General features: G+C 37.2%; 1 protein-coding gene across 8 annotated transcripts in view; it reads right to left on the minus strand.

Moving 5' to 3' along the window:
• The window catches only part of DICER1 (dicer 1, ribonuclease III), a 71,767-nt gene that overhangs the window by 11,563 nt on the left and 36,593 nt on the right, over positions 1–23,611 (minus strand). For all 8 annotated transcript variants that reach the window (XM_024231631.3, XM_024231630.3, XM_024231633.3 and 5 more), the window contains 14 exons: positions 19,615–19,747; positions 18,451–18,693; positions 17,670–17,824; positions 15,087–15,219; positions 14,140–14,215; positions 13,276–13,415; positions 10,283–10,462; positions 9,835–10,048; positions 9,558–9,711; positions 7,967–8,149; positions 7,604–7,709; positions 6,995–7,170; positions 5,266–6,046; positions 1,998–2,153 (listed from right to left, as the gene is read on the minus strand). In XM_024231631.3, coding sequence (XP_024087399.1) covers positions 1,998–2,153; positions 5,266–6,046; positions 6,995–7,170; positions 7,604–7,709; positions 7,967–8,149; positions 9,558–9,711; positions 9,835–10,048; positions 10,283–10,462; positions 13,276–13,415; positions 14,140–14,215; positions 15,087–15,219; positions 17,670–17,824; positions 18,451–18,693; positions 19,615–19,747 — 2,830 coding nt within the window. The remainder of the gene's footprint in view (positions 1–1,997; positions 2,154–5,265; positions 6,047–6,994; positions 7,171–7,603; positions 7,710–7,966; positions 8,150–9,557; positions 9,712–9,834; positions 10,049–10,282; positions 10,463–13,275; positions 13,416–14,139; positions 14,216–15,086; positions 15,220–17,669; positions 17,825–18,450; positions 18,694–19,614; positions 19,748–23,611) is intronic.

Below are 23,611 nucleotides of genomic sequence, written 5' to 3' on the forward strand. Positions count from 1 at the left end.
TATAAACACTATATTTGTCTGAAAAGAAACAGCAGTAAGCCAAGCCATATCTCTATTTATCTTTTCATTTTTTTAATTAAGAAAAAAATACCTTTTCAAGAATAAGGAAGAACACCAAAAGCAACTGTAGTGGCAGACCTCAAGGAACATTTCCTGCTAAAAATCTTATACTTTCCAAGGCAACATGAAGATGTTTTTGATTGGTCCTTAAGAAGAAAAGGGCCAAACTGCAATTTTTAAAAAATCAGGCAATATTTTTTTTTATTGAAAAAAACCTTCTGTATCTTTAGAAAGGTGCTAAGCCAAAAGTGGCAGAGCACAAAAATCACAAAGGGCTGACTTTTATCACAAACTGTGTGATCCCGGGCAAAGCCTTTTAGTGCCTCTGGGTTTCAGATTCTTCTACAAAAGAGTGGGGTTCTATCTCATAAAATGTTTTTCAAGAGCACTTCAAGCCTTTTAAGAAAAAACAGCCACATGAAACCCTTTTCTATATCATTCAAGTCAACTTTGATACTGTCTTCTATTAAGAGGCGTTTTAGCATGCAAAGGTTTCCACTTAAGCCCATTTGCTGAAGGGCCAGAGCAAGGCAGGGAGAACGGCAATGCAACCAGCCAAAACCACAGTGTATCTTTTCAATATAATGCAAGGGCCTATATTTCAATAAAAATAACTTACTAAATAAAAATCTGAACAGTATTTCTAATGAATTCCAATAACCAAAGTGCCATCAGAAACATTAAGAAAAATAAATTGAACTTCGTGTTGTATCTTAAAAAAAAAAAAATCAATGACATGCCAATGTCACCTTCATGCTACAAGTTTTTAAAAAGAGCCAAATACATTATGAAACGGTATTAACAAAGGAGGATGACTGTTACTGGAATGTTATTCGTAGAAATACCATACCATTTCTAAAGTTCAAAATCTATACATTTTCCTCTAAGGCTGTACATATTTCTAAATTAATAATAAATAATTGTTCAGACCTAACTTGCATTAAAATATTCCCTTAATGCTTTTCCCAAATAAGTTCTAATTCTGTAATATGACAAATACTACATGAGTTAAAAACATCCTCAATAAATAGGTAAAAATCCGAATAGTGTCACAGAACATGCTACCTGGAAATACTTAAAGGCAGATATATAGGATACATGCATCACAAAGAAGACATGGAGAAAATGGATATTTAAAAATATAACCTTTGAAAGAAAAAAAATGGTATTATCATTGTTGGCCTGAGGTAAAAATGAAGTAACAATGAGCCAATTTATCTTTAATGCAAAATAAATCTCCAGGAAATGAAACTGTCTGAAGCATTGCCTTTAACTTCGGAAGAGGCACTAGAACTCTCCCAGTCAACCACCACTGCACTGATTGCTGCAGTTCGGAGGCCCTCCCAAGTGCCCTCTGGTGGCCTTCAAGACAAGACAAAATGAAGCAGCTGTTGCTGATATTTGGAGTCTTCTTAAGTCACTGGCAAGATTTAAATTATTTCCAGAAAATAACAATCTTTATGGATGATTTTTTTTTTAAGTTCACAGGAGTCCTGACTGGGAAAACCCTGAGCTACAAAAGCAAGATTTTATTGAAGTTAATTATTTCACAGACAGACTGGAGATCACAGGTCACTGAAAAGTCATTTCACTGAACAGAGCTAAGGATCTAGGATAAATTGTAATAACAGCAAAGTGAAATTTTTTTAAAGAAGAGCAAAACTCAAAGTCAAAACATCACATACTCTTATGCCTTTGGAAAAGAAATAATAAAAATAGAAATTTGCCTCCATCAAAATTATAATACTATTTCTGAATTCAGTGAAAAGACAGTGTATTTAAAGGAATTAATTAAATATATCAAATATCTACTCTATTATAAACATACCAAGAAAATGAAACAAAAAATTAATAAAATAAAACTATTTGGCTCATCAAAAAGTAAATCCCTCCAGTTACACACACACACACACACACACACACACACACAAACTTACCATTTCATCTTTTTCCCATTTATCTGTGTTGCTTTTGTCTTGATTTACTACATAACCAGGAGGAAGCCAATTCACAGGGGGATCAAATATTGACACCACCATGCGGCTGGGTAGTCCCTTCTTTTTTCCAAGGCGATACAGATTACAGTTGCTGACCTTTAGCAGAAAATATTAGGATACTTATCCATAAATGATCACCGCTGGAATTCATTCAAGGCATATTAACATTATCCTCAGTTAAATGTAAGGGCTCTACAGTTTTTCTACCCATTCATGTTATAAAAAGAATATTAAATTCCTACATATTCTATGCTTTTTTGGTGTAAATATTTCTGAATATAAGATGCAGAGCAGAAAAAATAATGTATATAACTATGCATAGTCCTTATGAATGACTGAGAAGAAACACTTCAGACAATATCAAAGCCTTGAAAATACAACCTGATGATATAAAATGCAAACTGCTAATTGGAATTACCAAAGTAGAAAAGAACCCATATAAAAAATCAAGATGTCACAATATTTTCAATGAAATGGGGTCTACTCCGGTCTGTTTTTCCTAATGCCTCTATCTCCTTCCTAATTTGCTCACATCATTGCATTTCTGTCAAGTTATTACTTGGAAACTAGGGTCTAGAATTGTCAATCCCATTTTCATTTTCATAAAGCTGGTTTCCTTATTATTAAGTACTTCATTAGCCCTCTTCCCATGTAACTCAACTATTAAGTACTTCATTAGCCCTCTTCCCATGTAACTCAACTATTGTTTAATAGACACCTCCCATATGAGAGGCACTCGACTGGGCAACACTGAGGGAACGACGGCAGCAGGACAGAGGGGCAGTCCTCGCGACACACAGGCTAGCAGGGAAAAGGAGGGTACGTGTGACCACTATGGCCAAAAGTACTCTCCCTCTCTGCCTGAAACGTAGCAGGCTGAAATAAATGCTAGCTTCCCTTTCCAAGCTAAGAGAACAAAGCATCACAAGCGCCAAGAAGAGGATGAAGTGCAACATGGACTCATGGGAGGGAAATCACATTCCAAGTTGACAGAAACGGTGGGCAAGATGAAGAAAGAGCTACGTAAGGTCTCAAATATGGGGCAAAATTCTGGACAAGTAGAGACGGAAGCAAGCCCTCTGCAGAAGGAAGGACAGAGCAAGGGCCCCAAGGCTGGGGGTCTGAGCGTGGAGTCTGTCCAATGAGCTGCAAGGGGCTTCCACCTGCTTAGGATCCAAAATGCATCAGGGCTGAAAGGGCCTGAACAGCAGGCTGAGGGAGTGATCATTATTTCTGCAGAAATAAGGGGCAGAAGGTTTCTGAGCAGACAAATGGATGAGTTTTGTAATAGAAAGTCACCTCTGTCTTGTCTAACAGAGTATCCTATCCTACTGCCTATGCCACACTTGTCGAAGCCTCTGACTACTCTACAAAACCATACCTGAATCCTAGTCTCAATTATCTGAACATTTCCACTTCATATTCCATGACGTCTAAAACCTCAACTCTAACCTTGACTTGCCACATTTCTCCCTACCTCCCTGCTACTGCCACTGCCCCCAAGTTGCCAGTTTACATGGTTGTTATGACTGCGCCTCCAGTCCACCTCAAGATCATCCTGGGAGGCCTTGGACACACTCCTGACTCTCCTGGATGAACAGTTAGGTGACCTGACAAGAGCCCATTCGACTCTCTAAGTGTGAGTCCCCTCATCTGCAAAACACGGATGTGTTGTCTCTTTCCCAGAGGCTTAGAGAAGAGTAAATGAGTGAACACTTGGGAAATGCTTGGTGTGCTGCCTGGTGTGATGGTTCTATCCGGAGCAGCTAGTGTGATGGGGAAGGGGAAGGTCTCCAAAGCCAGGCTGTCTGGATTCGACCCAAGCTCTGCCACTTACTTGCCAAGTGACCTTGGGCAAGCTAACTTCTCCAGCCTATTCTCACCTATAAAATGGGGAAAATAAAAGTTTCTACCTTTCAGAATTGTAAAAATTAAATTAGGTTTATATGCATATATGTGTATATATGTGTGTGTGTACGTGTGTGTAAACGATTATCTTTTAGAGTAGTGCAGAGTAAGCACTTTTAAATTGTTAGCTAAAATTATTTCTTCTGAAATTCTCACTCACCTCAGCCCCTTCCTCTCTACCAGAACTCTAGTTCTATCCCATTCTCTGCTTCTGCTGTTGGTTTGGATATGCTTTTCAACTCATACTACATTCTGCTATCAGATTAATCATTTTAAACTACCACTTTATTAACATTAATAGTTCCTTGCTCTAAATTCCTTCAGCAGTGCCTACAACACTCAAAACACGTGCAAACTCCTTAGCCCAGCATTCAAGGCCTTCCATGATACAGCTTCACCCCACCTGCCTTTTCAAGCCTTTTCTCAGGTATTTCCACACTTCTGACTGCTGCCACAGCTGCTTCCCTGACGCTGACATGTTCCGCCATCTGTTCACTTTGCTTATGCCCTGTCAACTTGCCTCCTCCATTAATGCCATCCTTGATTCAACAGTGATGCTCCTTCCTTCTGAGTGCTGAAAGTGATCAGCAGCTTTCTAAGGTATTTGTCCAGAAGGCTCATGTTGCCTTGTGACACTTCTTTTTTCCATTTTTTCCCCCATGACTTGAATATCTTACCTTCATTCCTTTTCTTAAGTCTTAGTCCATGCTGAGTTTAAGAGCCCGCCCTTCCTCTGAGCTATCGAGCGTTTATTACTCAGAATTCTGGTGTTACCCTCTTCACACTGGAGAGCAGCCAAGCTCTGTGAAGCCTGTTACTCTCTCCGCTCCACTCTCCAAAACTTTGGAGATGAGCTCCTCCACAAGACTTGTGTCTTACTCATGTCTGTACGCCTTGTAAGCCAAGACGTACCCTCTCAAATAAATGTTTAACTCAACAAAGCAGAAGCTCCTTGACTGACTACAATGCACATTTCTTCATATCCCCCTCAGGATCAAGAGGTGTACACACTTGCATAGCTTCCTTTGAACTGAATTTCAATCAAAAAGTAAGGCACGTGGAGATCAGCTAAGCCCCAAAACCTGAGTGTGGGATTGGTGTAAAGCAATACTTATCAACTGCCAGGTAGTTCTGCCACAAGCTTTTGCTGGCCCTGGTAGAACAAGGGAGCCTTGTCCTCGGCCGGTGTGGCAATTTCTGAGCACGATACGTTCTCATCCTCTGAGATTATCCAACACTGCAAACCACTTTCAGGCACACTGAATAATTAACTGCTCAAAATAAAAAAATCATCTCTTACCTTTTTGCTTCTCATATACGAAAGGCGGCCCTCATGAGCATCAGGGTAAGTGCAAAATAGATACGTGGTGATGGCATGCTTTAAAAAGGAGTCGCCAAGCATTTCAAGCCGCTCCAGGTTAAATCCATCACTAGCGTTTGACAGAGTCAAAGCCTGAAGAATAAGTCCAGGATTGGGGCCAAGAGTCCTTGAGGAGTACCCAATAGAAGGGCTCTGCTCAGAATCCATCCTGCCCTTGAGCACTTGAATAGCGTCTGTCGTACCAGGCATTACGGCCATCACAGGACTTCCATCTGAGGTAGATTTGTTAGCATTTCCATCAAGGTATTTATTACTCAGGAGAGTACATTCATCGCTGGGCTGGGGCTGGTTCTCGTAACTGTATAAATTCTGAATGGAATATGAGGTAGCTGGTTGCACGGGTATTTCCTGCTTGTAGTAATTCTGCTGATTTCCTTGGCAAAAGTCTCTGTTAGCTAAATCATAACTGCCATTGGCGAGATTTTGATTGTAAGAAAGACCATTAATTGCTGTAAGATCTGCTGAAACTTCAACGTGGAGCTTACCAGGGGACTCGCTGAGCAACGTTCTGCAGTTCACAGACATTTGGTCATGATTTTCTAGAGAGGAGGTTCTATTAGCACCTTGATGTGCAGCATTTTCAGGGACAATTGTGCTGTGCTTACAGTAATTATCATTTTCAGCTGAAGAGGAGTTAGAAATTGAGATGAAAGATTTGCTGTCAATAGATTTTTTCCACCCGAAGTCTAAGTTAGGGTATCTGCAAAGACATTTTTATAACTTTACATCAGATTCTTCAAAACAGCTAGGCTGAGAGCAACAGCAATTTGAATTTAAAAACAAAAACAAAGATCCCAAAAATGTACTCCTAAACTTTAGAATAGAAGCAAGTTTCCAAATTTTTAATTTACAATGTAAATTATAAAGTGGGACATGGTTTTATCTACTGCTTTAATCCCTGGCGGCCCTAGACTCTAGGTGTGGTAGTTAAGAAGGTCACGAAGCTTGCAGGCATCCTGCAGGACCTGGGGCCTAGCTTCATGGGTTGGAATCCCAGGCACTCTGGTTAACCCGCTGAGTAACTTTGGGCAACTTACATAAACTCTCTGTGCCTCAGCTTCCGCACCTGAGAAAAGGGCTAACAATTCCTGTCTCACAGCACTGTCTTAATGATTAAATGAGCTAACTAACACAGGGTACAGCATTTAAGCTAGTGTTTGGCACTATAGCAACTACCCAATAAATATTGTGGTTATTCCTATTATATTTCAAAATTCCTTCAATCCCTAGAACAGTCTTGATATTGCCAATTGGATAACCTGAATTAATGTGAGTGTTTAAGCCAATAGTTTGTTTAGAATGCAGAGATTTTACTAATGGGAAGAAAATAACGAAGACAAAGAACATGCTAAGGCTATTGCTTTTTAACATATATTTGGATTTTTAAAAGAAAAAACAGACTGAAAATGTTGATGCAGTAACAAAAAACAATTTCATTCTGACTCTAACTGTTATGGCTTACGTAGTAATGGTTATTTCTGACCTCAGATTCTCATCTCCCTCTGAGACTTGACAAGACCATAAGATATCCATTATTTTCTTTTTACTCTTTTAAGAATTATTTTATATACAATTTTAACTTAATTCTGTTCTTTTGCAAACAGGATCTCATGATCTGTATTCTTTCTGGCCGACTGCACAGGCATACCTAAAATCCGCAGGAAGTGATCTGACTCCCACGCCAGCATCGCTGGCAGTCTGGGCTCTTAGCTCCTCTGCAGTCAAAAGGCAGTGAAGGCGATAAAGTATGCTGGGGAGACAAACAGCTTTTCTCCACAGTGATGCTGGAATCGGATGTATAGCACAGAGTTCTGGAACCAGTATCTTCAAGTAAGGGGAAAAATGGACAGATAAATACAAAGCACACACATAAAAGAAAAAAAAAAAAAGACCAATTTCACTAATGCATAAAGAAAATCACAAATGCTAGTAAAACTTAATTTTAAAAAATATTTGTAAAAATAATCCTCTAAGGCCAAATGGGATTTATCACAGGATTTATGAGAATGATTTAGTGATATATTAATAGGCCAAGTATAAAAACAAAACTCTCAATACTTACCAAAAAGAATATTCAAATAACATTCAACACATAATACTAATTAAAACAAAACAAAACAAAATTTGAGGATTAGGTAACTCCTAAAAAATTAACGAACCATGCATTTAACTTGGTAAGATAAAATTCAAACTTATCTTTAATAATCTTTAATACTCAAACAAATACTAAGTTATGCTAGTACAATTAACTCATTACCTGTTTATTCTGCAGACTTTCCCATTTGGCTTTCCTCTTCTCAGCACTGCTTAAAGGAAGAGCTTTCCCCTTCTGATTCAAATGTCGAGGTGTCAAAAGATTAAGTCTGTAAGAATTCCAAAACAATTTTATCAAACACACAAAAATGAGTACATATTCACAGTGATTCTCCAAAAACCACCTGAAGAGCTCATTTCAACTACAGCCTCCTGGGCTACCCCTTGGGCAAGTGTGTGTGCAAAGCATCTCCCGATTTCAGATAGTCCACGGGTGGGCAGGGGGACAGTGAACCTCTCCATGTCTAGTGATGTCTGGTAAGAACCCCTCAAGTGCAATCCAAGTGTCATCTCTGAAGCCCCTTACCTTGAAGATGTGTGGTCCACATCCAGCAGTGGCTGGTTGAGATTGGTTAGGTCAAGGTTGTACTTTGTTTTATAATATTCTGCAAAAGTTTCATACTCAGGGGAAGGAAATTTACTGAGTGGGGTAAGATCAGTGTACACATCAGCTACATAAAATCGATGAGGCTGATCAAAATTGCGATATCTAAAAAAGAAAAACAAAAAAAAAATCAGTTGCTTTTTGATTTAAATCAACTATTCTCAAAACACAACTGTTTGTAGTATGGAAATTATGATTAAGAATTCAAAAGATTAAAAATAAGTAACAATAAAAATTTTTACTCCAAATATATTTCAAGTATATAAGAACTGTATTTTTATCAAGTAAAAACAGACACATTATTGTACCACTTTATTATTATTATTCTTGTTCTAAATATCTACATTTTGATAACACATGAAGCTAAATGGCACCTTTACATATCTATTTCATCAATATAAACAGTATAAAAAATTTACACTATCCAAACAGAGTAAATACTTCGTATATTACTAATGCTAAACATTAAAGACACTTGTCATATAAAACGTATTACTGCATCATCTATGACAGTGATAGTCCTGATAACTAACATTTAAAATATGGTTTTGAGGTACAAAAAGAAAAAATAAAATCAAAGATTGAATTACAACTAGTATTATAATTATTTGAACACTGCCTGTATTTTATTGCCCCAAAACTCCATTCCCTAAATTTTTATAAAATAAGGAAAAAAATCATCCTGGATTTACCATTTTCACAGAGCTTAATATTCCTTATAAAAATTTTAAGAAATGAAATCATTATTTATAATTAAATTCTATAAGACTCTGGAGACTAAAAGGATGGAGATTTTAAGAAGAAATCCTATCAACATTAGATTATCTGACCCTTTACAAAGGAAAATTCCTTATCTATAATGTTTTAGGTATTATTTTTTAAGCAAGTATACTGGAGAGAACAGGTTGACCTTAAGAGTTTCTTTCTTTTCCCCGATCTGTTGCCTAGACTAGAGTGTAGTGGTGTGATCACAGCTTACTGCACAGCCTAGAAATCCTGGGCTGAAGCAATCCTCCCACCTCAGCCCTGAGTAGCTGTGATTACAGCACGCATCACCATGCCTGACTAACTAATATATTTCCTATTAGTAATTACAATGCTAAAGTCACAGCCTACTTACATTCCCATGTGAATAAGTGAATTTTTTTTGTTTGTTTTGTTTTGTTTTGTTTTTTGAGACACAGTCTTACTGTGTCTCCAGGCTGGAGTGCAGTGGAGCGATCTCAGCTCGCTGCAATCTCCGCCTCCCAGCTTGAAGTGATTGCCCTGCCTCAGCCTACCAAGTAACTGGGACTACAGGTGTGCACCACCACGCCTGGCTAATTTTTTGTATTTTTAGTAGAGACGAGGTTTCACCATGCTGGCCAGGATGGTCTCAATCTCCTAACCTCATGATCTGCCCTCCTTGGCCTCCCAAAGTGCTGGGATTGCAGGCGTCAGCCACCGCGCCCGATCTAGTGCATCTTTTAAAACAAAGTATCATCACCATTTTCCTTTCCATTTAAATACCTACCTTGGAATGATAACAGCATCTTGGTAATCTTCTAATTTAAAAACAAAGGGTGTTTCTTTTGTATACTTTGTACTGGGAATGCCTATGCGAGCTTCAGACTTCTCAATATCTTCCATGAATTTAAAGTCAATATCCAAAGTGCTGGAGTCATTAACTTAGAAGAGAAAAACGACTCTTTAGCTTGTTAAAACATGATCCAGATAAGTTTCATACCTAAGCTGTATGTTTGTGTATGTGTCTAATTCAGAGTTATCAAAGTAAGAGATTTTTTTCTTACCAACATTAAGAGGTAGAACACAGTATGCTGAATCAGCGTCTGTAGGTTTAAATTCTAGTGCAGGTTTTTCAAGCCGAAGAATATGTGAGAATATATACTGGTGAAGTCTTGTAATCAACTCAAGCATTTGTAGAGACAACATGAAACCAGACTTCTTCAACTCAATGGATATGGTAACCTCTCCAGAGCGTGTGTACACAGGAAAGTGTGGAATCTTAGCAAAAGGAAATGTAAAGCACCCCTCAAAATTAACAGGTATTTTATTCCATTACAATTAACTTCAGAAGAGAAATGATGCTTTCTAGTGGAGAAATAGAAGAGGCACCTTAATCTTTAAATATTACACATACTGAGGTAACAAAAGGTACTTACTACTAGTTTTGTTTTTTTTTTTTCCTTTTCCTAAGCAAGATGTTTTTGACATAAGTAGTCATTATGAAATACCTACCTGAGGTATGGGTTTGGCTGTCAGTATTCCAAAGCATCTTGTGGTATCTTCAGGAGGATAGAGCTTCCGCCTTCTAAAGTTGAGTTCATCAGGTAAAGGTGTAGTTAAAACCATTCCTATCACATACAGGTAACAGGGCTGATCAGGTCTGGGATAACTATCCCTCAAACACTCTGGAATCTAGAGTTGGAAAGGAAAATTAAGCGTCATGCTCAAGCATATTAGCCTCTTTTCCAGATGTCAGCAAGAAAACAAATTAATTCTGGCTTTACTAAAAGCTGATGAGAAAAAGCTAAGAAAATACCCAAGGCATGACACCTCTTAATTACTTAACCCTGCTGGGTAAGTCAGCGGATCTCAGGCCAGGGCTGCTGATAGTGGCCCAAGTTCACATACATTATAATGCAGTGCTGGCTATATAGCTAATAACCAAAATTATATATAAAACAATCCAACACTGTAGGGCCTTTTTAAAAATACTATTCATTTGATATATTTCTTTTGACAAGAAACCTCATCTATTCCTTGGGCTTTTTATGTACTAACTGTAGAGTATAAGAAAATGAAGTTAGGCAAATTTTTAAAAAATCACATGTAATCCTATCACTCAAAGACAGTTTTTATTAACATTTTGATACACTGTATAATTCCTAGACTCTTTTTCTATGTATAAATATATAGAAACATATATACATTTATATTTTTCAATACAAATAAAATCACACAACACTGGTGTATATTAGGGTATGTGTGTGTCTGTGTTTGTGAGATAGCCTGATTTTTATCCCGTTACTGTAAAGAGAATATCGTCAGAGTCAATATGAGCCAATATCATCATTTGTAATGGCTACCTCATTATGTGAGTGAACCATAATTAAATGGAGATTGCTGCTAGGCTTTCAATATTAACACAATCCTTCAGATTATGGTCTTGCAGTTCCTGAGGTTCAATGAAAAAGAACTGCATCTGTAGTTAAAAGGTACAAAGATGCTGGTAAAAGAGACAGTTATATTTAACAGAGAATCAGAAAATAAAGAATGTATCTATTAATTAAACAGGATGCCAGGCAGTACTATGCTTTTCTTTTTTTGTAGAGACAAGGTCTCACTATGTTGACCAGGCTGGTCTCGGATTCCTGGCCTCAAGTGATCCTCCTGCCTCAGCCTCCCAAAATGCTGGGATCACAGGTGTGAGCCACCACACCCAGCCAATACTATGCTTTTAGAAACACTTATCATTAACGACTTTATCACATGAAACTAGTCTCATGTGAAAATCTGGTATGAGGGAAACATGCATTTTGGGAAAATGGGTAACATTCATGATTTTTTAAAAACTAACATGATTCTGAATCTTGAAAATGCTAAGCTGGGTGCAAAATTTTATAAAGTAAAAACTTGGTAAAACTGCATAAGCAAAACCAAAGAAACACATATTCAGGCGAAGATACAGGCACAACAGTCCCCGCTTATCTGCAGCCTCCATGGTTTCAGTAACCTGAGGTCAGTCATGGTCCAATAATAGGTGTATACAGTACAGTATTTTGAGAGAGACCACATTCACATAACTTTTATTACAGTATATGGTTACAATTGTTCTATTTTGTTATTACTGTGCCTAATTTATATCTTAAACTATCATAAATATGTACAAACATATTTTAAAAAGCATAATATATGCTATAAGTCCTCACTTAATGTCTCCGGCAGGTTCTTAGAAACTGGCTAAGGGAAACAACCAATTGGTAGAAAGAAACCAATTTTCCCACAGGCTAACTGACATAAAACAGTTAAATTCCTCCAGCATATTTCTGATCACAAAAACATCACCAAATTTCTAAATTAAAAAAACACTTTTAATATTAAGCATTAAAATAAATGAGCTATAGATACACTTAAGAAAGATGAATAAAAACAAGGAAGATGATTATTCACCCACTTATTCCAGTTCAGGGCCAAGGGTGCCAGAGTCTATCCTGGCAGCTCAGGGCCCCATGCGGGAACCCATCCCGGACAGGATGTCACTCTGTGGCAGGGCACACGCACACACATCCCCATGCTCACTCACAGTGGGGCAGCGCAGACACGCCAGTTCACCTGATGTGCACAGCTTTGGGATGTAGTAGGAAACCGGAGTAAGCAGACATGAGGAGAATGTGCCAACTCCACATAGAGACAGTGGCCCTGGCTGGGAATGATTTTTTTTTTCCTTGTCAACGTTCTAATGAAACAACGTTGAGCTGCTGGAGGATCGGTACTATCTGCAGTTTCCACTGCGGATCTTGGAACATACCCTCCAAGGGTAAGCAGGACTACTACACACAGCAAAATTCTGCTTTTGCTTGGGGTTCTTATGAGGTAAAAATATTAACAAATATTTTAAAAATAAATACTTCAGCCAAGTTTGTCTATTACTAGAAGTCAGATTTAGAGATGCTTTCATGTGTGAACTCTGCTAGGATGCCCACAGATTGAGATGGAAACACTCCATGGGAATAACTTATTTCGATTCCCAATGGCCCACATTGGGAATCTGACATAACTCCTGACAGATATTTGTGCTTCTACCTTCCAGTGTACCTGTCATCTTGAGAGGGCATCTTTTCACTTGCTTATTTTATCATACAAATCCTCTTCTGTCTTAGCCCCAAATCATAAGTAACACAAGAATCACACCACTAAACTGAATGAAACAAAGAATGTCTATTTAAATGAAATAATCTCATTCTGGATAGAATATGACAGATGGGTCCAAGAATCCTTTTGAGAAGAAAAACAAAAGCAACCTCTGAAGTGGAAGAGCACATAGTCTACATTAGGAAGGAAAGAGGCTGATCTGAGAGAAGCTGTGAATCGGAGAAAGGAGCTGAGATCCAGAGTGGGCCAAACTGCAAGGGTGTGGGAAGCCAGCCAAGCAGAGGAACTGAGATTTGATATAGCGGAAAACGAAGTCAGAAATGCTGGGTTTTTACTCTGTTCTAACCAATACTAACTGCTTTTGGATAGCACTGCCTTCGTTTCGTGGAACCTGGTCTTCCCGGAACACTGGTCTCTTCTTCATCATGCAAATCAAGCTCTTCTTCATATTTAACAGTCTCTTTCCCAACTGGCATCAAATGGTCATCCAGTTCACCTAACAAATTTAAAGAGAGAATTAACACAATCCAGATTTTGCCTAATTAATTAGTAAAGAATTTAGAACAGAACTATGTTAGAAGGACCTGGAAAAGTAATGGAAACTAAAGCATCTTTGCCTTTTACAATGTAAAAGTAATCAGATTCACACTTCAGGCAAAGTCTATTTTGGCATCCATATATTCCAATATGAGCCAGACTGCAAATTCTGTTCTAAGGTTCAGAAACAAAAACATCTAAACATGACATCAGCACATATCAATGCTAAATAAAATGGCCACACAAAATGGGTCCACTTATACAGAAGGAGCAGGATTGAGAAAAAAAAAAAAAAAGAAACTGAGTTCATTTTTAAAAAAAGGATTAATTTCTATACTAGTATAGACTAATTTGAGAGACTGACATATTAAAACACAAGTGCTCATGGTGCATGATTCAACAATTATGAAAAGACCTTTATGTATTTAAAAGGAGGCATTAAAGAGAGCAAATAAATGACAGTTGTCTGCAGTCAAGCTATGGAAAACAAAGAGCTCCCACAACACTGTAGGATCTTCAAGTTACTAACACTTACGTTTATATTCACCAAAGCACATTAAGAGCAGCAAGTGAAATAGCTCTACAAAATCCTTAGAGATCTATAAAGTCCTCTATATGCTTTTTATTTTTTTTACAATGGTTGCAATTATTTTTATTCGTATATGCTTTTCAAACATCCTTACCAATTTTGTGCAGTTTCTCACAGCAAATGAGAGCTACAACTCTTTCAGCCAATCGTACACAGCTCATTGGTGGACCCTGAAAATAACAAAAACCTTTCCATTGTACATGCACATCGCTGTATTACCTCTAGCACATGAAACACCTATGAAACCACTGCCCCAACACCTTTAAAGTTCAAAAACAAAATTCTTTATTTTGAAAAATTCCAGCAAGTTTTTAAAAATTCTAATCTCCATATTTGAAATATTCATCTTTAAAAGTCCTGCCTAGTAAAAACTAAGTCATAATTAAGATTTTACAATTTTGATGAATTTAAATTTCGGTAAGATTTTAAAGTATCTTATTTTTACTAATCAATAAATATGTAACAAAAAGAAAGATTTATCAAAACATAGCTGTAACATTAATAGTATTGAGCAGCTTTTTATGTGCAATAGAAATTAGTCACCTTGGAATATTTGGAAATCAGTACTGAGACCAAGAACAGTATTTACAAAAAGCAGATTTTTGAGTCACCAACAAAATAACTGGGACAACACAACGATCTATAATAAGTTTTATATCACTCTAAGTGTCTAAGCCACAGTTGAATGATTCTGTCAAAAATGTGCATGTTAGTAACACCTTAGAAGAAACTTGTAAGTTTTGGACTAACTTCTAAGTTACTGGACTAGAGATCACCTAGTCCAGTTCTAAGTATCTGTAAATTAGACAGTCTATTACAAATATGACCATGTAGATGACTACAAAAGTGATCTATAAATCTACTTTTGAAAGTAAATTTGTTTTTTATTTTTATTTTTGGTCTGTCAACACAAGGCTCCTGCTCATAAAAGCAGATTTTAAAATCAAATTTACCTATAACTTGCAAGTCTTAGAAAAGCCGAAAAAAATCCACTAATGACATATTTTAAAAGATAACAATCATTTCTTCTTCTAAACTTACAACAATGGAGGCTCGAAGAGGTGAGTTAATTGGCAGGTAAAGAGTTGAATAAAATGTACCATCAGGCAACTCTCGGGTTCTGCATTTAGGAGCTAGATGAGTAAACGGATCACTTGGTAATCTAGCACAGTATCTGTGAAGAAAAAGAAGTTCTGAGGCTGAATCTACAACTGAGAAAATATTGATATTTACAACCTCGAGTTTGATTTGTCATGTGCCTCTTCCCCTCTACTGAGTTTGTATTTATATGTGGCATTTAAACTTCACTACTTCAAACTTTGAATAAGACAGAACAGTGTTGTCTAACAGAACTTCTGCAAAGATGTTCTATATCTTCGATGCCCAAGAGGGCAGTGGCTGATGAGCACCTGAAATGTGACAAGTACAACTACAAAACTCCATTTTTTATTTTATTTTAAATTGAATTTTGAATTTAAATAGCAACATGTGTCGAGTGTTACCATAATAGAGCACAAAGTATTGTTCAGAATCCAGTAAGAAAACATACTGCCAATGTTTTTTCCTTAATCATCTTAGGTTTCCCACCAACTACCAGCACACGTGTAAGGAAGGCATCAGAAGAGGGTGGGACAGCCCAGTGCTGACACAAAAAGGACAGTAGAACTAGCAACTCACTGAGCAACAGCACCAGGGAAGGCTGGAGCAGGGCAGAAAGCTGGCCCAGAAAGGGATGCTGGGACAGGACCCACATCAGGAGGGTGCTGGAATGGGCAGCAGCCCTGTGAGGTTGCGACCTGTGCAGCAAGGGCACCTGACCACAGTTGCAGCCCTACAGAGCAGGGAGACTGGCTACATACAGAAAGACTGAACACTAATTATTTTGAGGACAATGGGAGCCAAACTTCTGATTATTAGAGAAAGGAGGTACAAAGACAGAAAAGAGGAAATGTAGAATGAAACCTCTAGTGTCACACTGAAAATAAGAGATATCAACAGACAGACACTGAAACAAATACAGATGTAAACATGAACAAACAAACATTCTAGCTCTGTCCACTAAAAAGCCTGGCAGCAGCAACACCCTGGTAGCAATGAATAAACCTAGTATCCAGTTCTTGGTATCTAACCACAACTGTTTCTCCACCAAATCTGAGGAAATTGCCAACATCAAGGCTGGGGCAGTCTAGAATGTCTTGCGCCATAAAACAAGGAAGTGTTCAAGAAATAATAGTGAGATGTTAAAAAGACAAAAGAAACCAGCTTTAAGGGGTTCCCACTGGCCAAATATGAAACAATTTTAACATCAAAACAAACAGTAAATGATAATGATAGATTATAACCCATTAAATAAAATAGGAGTCCATAAGTTCACGCTGACATTAAAAAATGATAATATAAGAATGAATAAACGGAGAGAAGAAATGGATGGTAGAATGCCAACTAATAAATACAGAAATAATGGAGTTAGAAAATCATCATTTAGTAGCCATCATAGTAATAATCAATTTGGGCCAGAAATATCAAAGAATGCTTACACTAATGAGTCAAACTGGGAAAAGGAACAAATTTTATACAGTCTCAAAGTATCTCCCCATGAAATATTTACTAATTATAAAAGGGGTGAAAGGGAACTTTACAGTAGAGAAAACTGGCAGACTTCACTCAAGTGATCTAAGTTACCACCGGTAAGGGCACAAATCAACATGGTGTGCGACTTGGTAAGCTAGGATGAGGAGAAGACACCATCGTCTCAGTGATGTTGCTGCCCAAAAACTTGTAACCTGGGTCTCATCATAAGAAAATATCAGACAAACCCAGACTGAGAGTAAGACTACAAAATGACGGCCTATCTATCTTCCAAAGTTTCAAGGTCATTAAAGTCAAGGAGAGACTAAAGAATGGTTCCAGATTGAAGGAGACTAGGAAGATGTGACAACAGGAGTTGAGGACAACTCCTGACTCTAAGGTGGATCCTTTGGCAACAAAGAACATTATCATGAAACTGAATGAGTCTCTCTTGGTGTCTGCGTGAAAGGCATATGCGGAATTCTAGTATTCTTACAACACTTTAAAGTTTGAAATTGTTTCAAAATAAAAGGTTACAAAGAAAATCTTATACTTGCTCTTTTGTCTCTGAATAGAAATTATCCTGATATATAATCCGGCAATGCATCTGCTGTTCTTAGCTCTTAGAAATTTTATTATCAGCTCTGGACAAAATAAATTACAATGTACCCAAAAACATAAATTAGTTTATCACAATCTCACTTTATTGCTAGGGGAAAATTCAACATTACCCAATGGTTATGGCACAAAACAAAAAATTTCAGGATTTAGAAAAAAATTGGTGAGAATTATAAAATTAAATTAAACCTAATTTAAAATGCCTTCATTATGTTAGCCTTGCCAAGGAATACTGAACTTTTATTGCTGCACGATACTGTTTTTGCCTTTTGATTAAAAAAAAAAAATGAAAAAAGAAGTAACTTTTCTTTATCAAAAATATGGCAAGTCTAAGTGAAGACTGGTAACTGCAAAATGTCAACAATACAAAATGTACAGGTTTAGACTTAAACTGTGCAACATTCCCAGGTTTTCCACACAAATGATATGATGCCATACCTATTGATGTGTCCAATGGCCGTGTTGATTGTGACTCGTGGACCACCATCGTCAGGCCTCAACACATATGGTGGGAAAACGTCATCATCATCCATGACAGGATCAATGTCAGTCTCACCAGTATCAACCGACTTGGAACACTTGTTTCTCAAGATCTGAACATTTAAAAAACAGAACTTATGATGAAAATACATCTTCTTTGCCATATGCTGTCTGCCTCTGTACCTACAGAAAAAACTCTCTCGAAAATATCTCTCTGTCCTAAACATACTTCAATACTCCAAAGTCACCTGCTGCAGACACCTTCTTCCAATGAATCCCTCCCAGTTCCAATCATATGGAGACCCTTACCATATGGTACAAAGTCTATACTGTACCGTGCTTACACAGACACACACACACACACACATACACAAGTGACTGTCAGTCTTTCTGAATGTAACTACCATGTCATCATTTTCCAATCACTCAATAACTTAAGCAGTCAACAGTTACTGTCCATATTTGCAATGCAATTTTCCCAGACATTCATCCCCAATAACATATGTGATGATCATTTTCACTGTTATCTTATTGTGCCCTTTCAAACACTTTGTATAACACTGCTGGGTCTTTGTGATCATTCTCAACTTCCTTACAATGTACACAGAGTACACCTCTTTTGAGATTATTGCCTGTAGATAAAACTCATTATCTGTTTCTATGGATACAAAGAATAACGAAGAAACCATATTAATTTTTTTTCCCAATCTGCCAGCACATGTTAATCTGTTGATCTTACCTTTTCAATAGCTTTGTAGGTTTTAAGGTCTTCTTCAAAACTTTTTATTTTGTCTGTATCCGCTAACATTATATAATTAGAGATGGGTGCCCTTGCTCTTCCTTTAGATTGAACATAGGATCGATATTCTGTGGGCAAATCAAAACGAACCACCAAGTTGCATTTTGGTATATCAACACCCTCTTCTACAATACTTGTTGCAATAAGCAGGTTGGTCTCATGTGCTCGAAATTTCCTAAGTACCTGAAAAAAAAATCCACCAAGAAAAGCACTTCTAAGAAAATTTCCAAAACAAACAAACAAAAAAAAAGTAAAAGTAAATGACAACTGTCATTTCTGACACACATGCTCTTGGGCATTCTAAATCCTTAAGGCCAGGCTAAAGAAGATGACAGTATCACAGAAAACTCAGCATGCATGGAAACATGGACAAAGAAACTAATTTAATGAGACTCTCCAATTCAGGATAAATTAAATGGTAACATAAGCTAGTTTTCAGACAGTTAGATCTATCAGACTGGCTCCTGGACTCTCCAAATTTGGAAATTATCAAACAGCTACAATGTAGAAAAGGCCTTCAACAGGAATTATTCTGCTAATCTTAAGTTAAATAATAAACTTTAAATAGGTTTTTGTGTACAAGCCAGACCATGGTATTAGGTTTTAGCATCTTTACAATGCTGTTTCCTGTATTAAGACCCTACAAAGCACAAAAATATTTAAGCTAAAATCTATAAACTATAGTGCTTTTTTTTTAAAGAATTCAAACAAAATAGGCCTTTAAATGAAAAAAAGAAAACACTTTCTAGGAAAAGATTTCAGTTTGTTAATTCATAGTCATATGGAATGTACAAGAGTTAAGGTCATACATGCTTTGTCTTTCCATGAAATGCAGTTGTGTAACATCAGTCCAATCACAGAAAATAAGTTGGCTGATGGCAATTAAGACACAAAATTGGTTTGCCAGACAGCTATTCTAATTCTGAGCATACAAATCACTATACAGCTACCTCATGGGGACAGCTGGTCTAATATATGAAGAAGTAGTCTATAATACAAAAAATAATAATTCTGGGGAACTATGAAAAAAGGGAGACCCTATGGGCACTTTGTCTGTTTATGTCCTGAAAACTGTTATTGTACACTTATTTTGATTTAAGTTACCTCTTCCTGTTTTCTGAATTCTGCTTCCATCTGTTTGTTGCGAGGCTGATTCTTCCCAATGCCATGTCCAGTTATAAAATTGCTACTGATATAAGCCAGCTCTGGATCTTGTTTGCCAGCTTCCTTTATCAATCTAAGAAAATTATACACATTTGGAAGTTAAACGTTGCTGAGAGAAAATAAACTTTTGTTTTTAAAGCCTCCTTTAAAATGGAAGTACATGCATTTTTTGCCAACATACCTAACAAAACGGTCTTGGTCCTTTTTTCCCAACTTGCTTAAACAGAAATCACTGTCACTCTTCACCACATAGTTCTGTGGACCAAGTACTTATAATGCCAAATACAAGACTGGTTTGTATTGACAAATGAAATGGTCACGTTACCTCCAACAGCTGATTTGGTGACGGTGACTTAATAGAAATGTGGCCCAGGATGAGACTGAGCTAGATCGGATCCTCATAGATCTTGGCCTCGGGACAGGACGTCCAATGAAAAAAGCTTGACTCATCCCTCTACCAGTTCCACTCGTTCCTCTCTCAACTCAACACCCTTCTCTAGACCACGCACAGCTTGAGCTGCAGGCCCTACCGTGCTTATACAGAAAGGACCAGTGAGCCCAATACCAAAAGGAAACCTTCACCCCCCACAAATGTAACAAGAGTTTCAGCTGCGATTTCTTTTCCTCTTATCCTACCACCTGATATCATTAGAAGCGGAGCCCATGGGAAAGAAATGTTGTATCCTCTCAATTCCTGATGCTTTCTTGTCCCCAGGCCATTGACCAAAATTCTGCACAGCATAGTACAGGGCACAGAAATGGCAAGGCATCCCTACCCTTCCCTGTCATGAAAGAGGAGATTCCTGAGCTCTGTCTCTCTTCCTGCCTGCTCCTCTGTATTAACCCAGAGTGCCTGTAACTGAAAGCTGGCCTTCTAGCTAAGAAATGGCGAAGAGCTACAGGACGGGATCACATTACACGGGTGCAGAAGGTTAACAGTTAGTGCTGCCATTACAGCTATTTTGGAAATATCCACATTCAAAAACTCAGCACACGGGATAAATGGTTCCACACCTGATATAAGCGATTCCACATGGTTTCTCTGAAGTCATATTACATAGTATAAATTCCAAATAGAAAATTGCATTTTTAAGTCGAATCATTCTTTTTTAAAAAAAAAATACATGAAACAGACTAATAATAAAGAGCTGGAAGTGGCCATCTAGAATCTCTCTTGATCCCAATCGGCACAACACTTGCGTGTCTAGGTTAGTTTGGGAGTCTACAAACTACAGCTTGTAGTTCAAGTTCTACAGTTCAAGTACTTAAATATTCAGAATCAGAGGCTCCCTTATTATGTTCCAAGGTGTGTTTAATTATTTTAATAAACAAGATGTAACAGAAAGCAGTGTTACATGCAAACAAATAACATGTCCAAAAGTCTAAAATACAAATCACCTTAGAAATACTACATACTTCCAAATTTTATATAAATAAGCATCAATTTGAATATAATAGAGATTTAGAATGTGTTTTAAGTTACTGCTAATTAGGCAAAGAATGTATTTTACTTTGCCAAAATTATAAATTATCCATCTGACAGACTTCAATTAGCTAAGAAACAGAGGCAACAACAGTCAATTCATTTTTCCTTAATGAAACCCACATCAAAACCACAGAGAACAGAAGAGACAACAGGCACAATAAATAAAATCTCTTGTAAGCAATAATTACATGGGATATACCTATGCTAATAATGCTTAGAGAGAAAAATGTATTTCTCTATTTGGTGAATCTCGGCCATGCCTAACCAGTACCCAGGACAAAGCTACAGGCTTCAGGGAAAACAAAGCCAGGCAGTCACATCATGTGAACTCCCAGAGGACAATGGACAGTGCAAACCGCTTAAAGAGTTCGTAACACCACAGAAAAAATAAGACAAAGTATTATTTGTTTCTTTTGGTTTTTACATTGAGTTTATACAAGCTGTTCACCAGCAAGCTGTTTGATAAAGTGTACTGTTCCCTAATGCAGTGTTTCTGAAACGATCTGCAGCAAAGAACCAGCTTTTCTTTTTAAATTTTCAATCCATCAGAGGCAGTTTTGTAGAATTTCATAAAAGTGAATGACTAAGAAAATGAAATTTAAAAAGCATTAAAATTCAAGCATCAATTTTATTGTATTCAGCAGATATAAAATTACTGTCAAACTGCTCTAAGAGTTTCTAAATGCTTCTTCTCAATCTCTGTACTTAACTCATGACATAGGTAAAGTCTGGCACCAGTTCATAGCCTACATTTTGTGTGTATATGTACATCTAATTTTCCCCAATTAGAATGAAAATAACATAACCAAATAGGAAATATGTATGGTAGGTTCAGAAAACTAATAGATGTATTACAAAAAATTGTGATCTGAATAAACATGCTAACTAACGCAGACAACCATAAGAGGAAAAGAAATTCAAAGATATAAACACATTATCAACAATTCCTTTAACAGTATCCCTTACTCCTTACACTTTGTCAATGTGGAGAAAACCAAATACAATTCCTCTATGATTTCACTAAAAAAGATCACTGACTGTTACATAATAGCATACTGATACTGCACTCCCTAGATGCCTGCGTAAGCGGCTGAAGAATTAGCATCTACTGTGTGCTAAAACTGCCATTTTTAATACAAAGTCTCTTACCAACAAGTCAGTAAGAGAGGGAGGTACTATTTCCATTTTATGAATGAACATACTGAAACTTTGAAAAGTTAAATAACTTTCACAAAATATACATCCAAAAAGTGGGTAGAAAAGAAACCAAGTCTCCTTGGCAAAATGGCTGATTCTAGGGCCAGGCAGGGAGAAATACAAGAGCCCAGAGCACCCTGTGGTATCACAAAGAAAGTGCTCAAAAACAAAAGGATGAGGGTATGTCAAAGGGACACGGGAGCTAAACTCAAAGAGCTCCCAGTGGCCACCAGTGGAACAATTTAAGCAACAAATAAATAACATAGTATTGGATTATGGCCCAAAGTATAAAATAAACACAAAACCACCAATTGAAATACATGATTCAATTAATAAATATAAGTAGATAGTTACATAAAAAGGATAAACTAGACAAGTTTTCCTTACAGAAGAATTCCAAATACATATAGATATATCCCTCTCTAGCAAGTGGAGATTAATCCCTCCCTACCAGGGTGGGCTAGACTTGGAGACTTCCTTCCAAATAGAGTAAGGGAAAAAGTGTAACTTTACAGTAGAGAAAGCAGACAAACACTATCACAATCCATTGATGAAGTTGAACATGACAAGTGACGTTTCGTGGTTGATACCATGAGAGCCCCCTGATATAATGTGACTAGAAGAGCAGGTCACCTCCATGATATTCCTCCATATCCGATCACCCTAGTCCAACCCCAAGAACATAAGAAAAACCCAAATGGAGGGGCATTCACCAAATACCTGACCAGTACTCCTGAAGACTGTGAAGGTCATCAAAACAAGACGGAAACTGTGAAAACTGTGACAGACCAGAGGAAACTGGGTAGATACTGACAACTAAATGTGATATGACACCTTGGATTAAAGAAGACATTATACCTTACTGTCTAGTGGTTAGAAAAAAATAAAAATAAATTTTTTAAAAAAGAGGACATTAGTAGAAAAGCTGTCAAAATCCAAATAAAGTCTGGAGTTAATAGTAATGGGCCAATGTTAGTTTTCTTAGTTGTGACAAACACTGACATGAGATAACATCAATGGGGGAAACTAAGTGAGGGGCATATGAGAACTCTCTGTACCATTTTTCCAACTTTTCTGTAAATCTCAAATTATTCCAAAATAAAAAGTTATTAGGAAAAAAAGGGGGAGGGGTAGAGACAGGATGTGAACCCAGGTTTGTCCAATGCCAATATCACACAATACTAGTATATTACACGGCGAAAAGAACACTAGACTTGAGACTGGAAGCCATTTTCTGCCACTTGATATGTGTGT

The sequence above is a fragment of the Pongo abelii genome, chromosome 15 (assembly GCF_028885655.2).
Source record: "Pongo abelii isolate AG06213 chromosome 15, NHGRI_mPonAbe1-v2.0_pri, whole genome shotgun sequence".
Classification (NCBI taxonomy): domain Eukaryota; kingdom Metazoa; phylum Chordata; class Mammalia; order Primates; family Hominidae; genus Pongo; species Pongo abelii.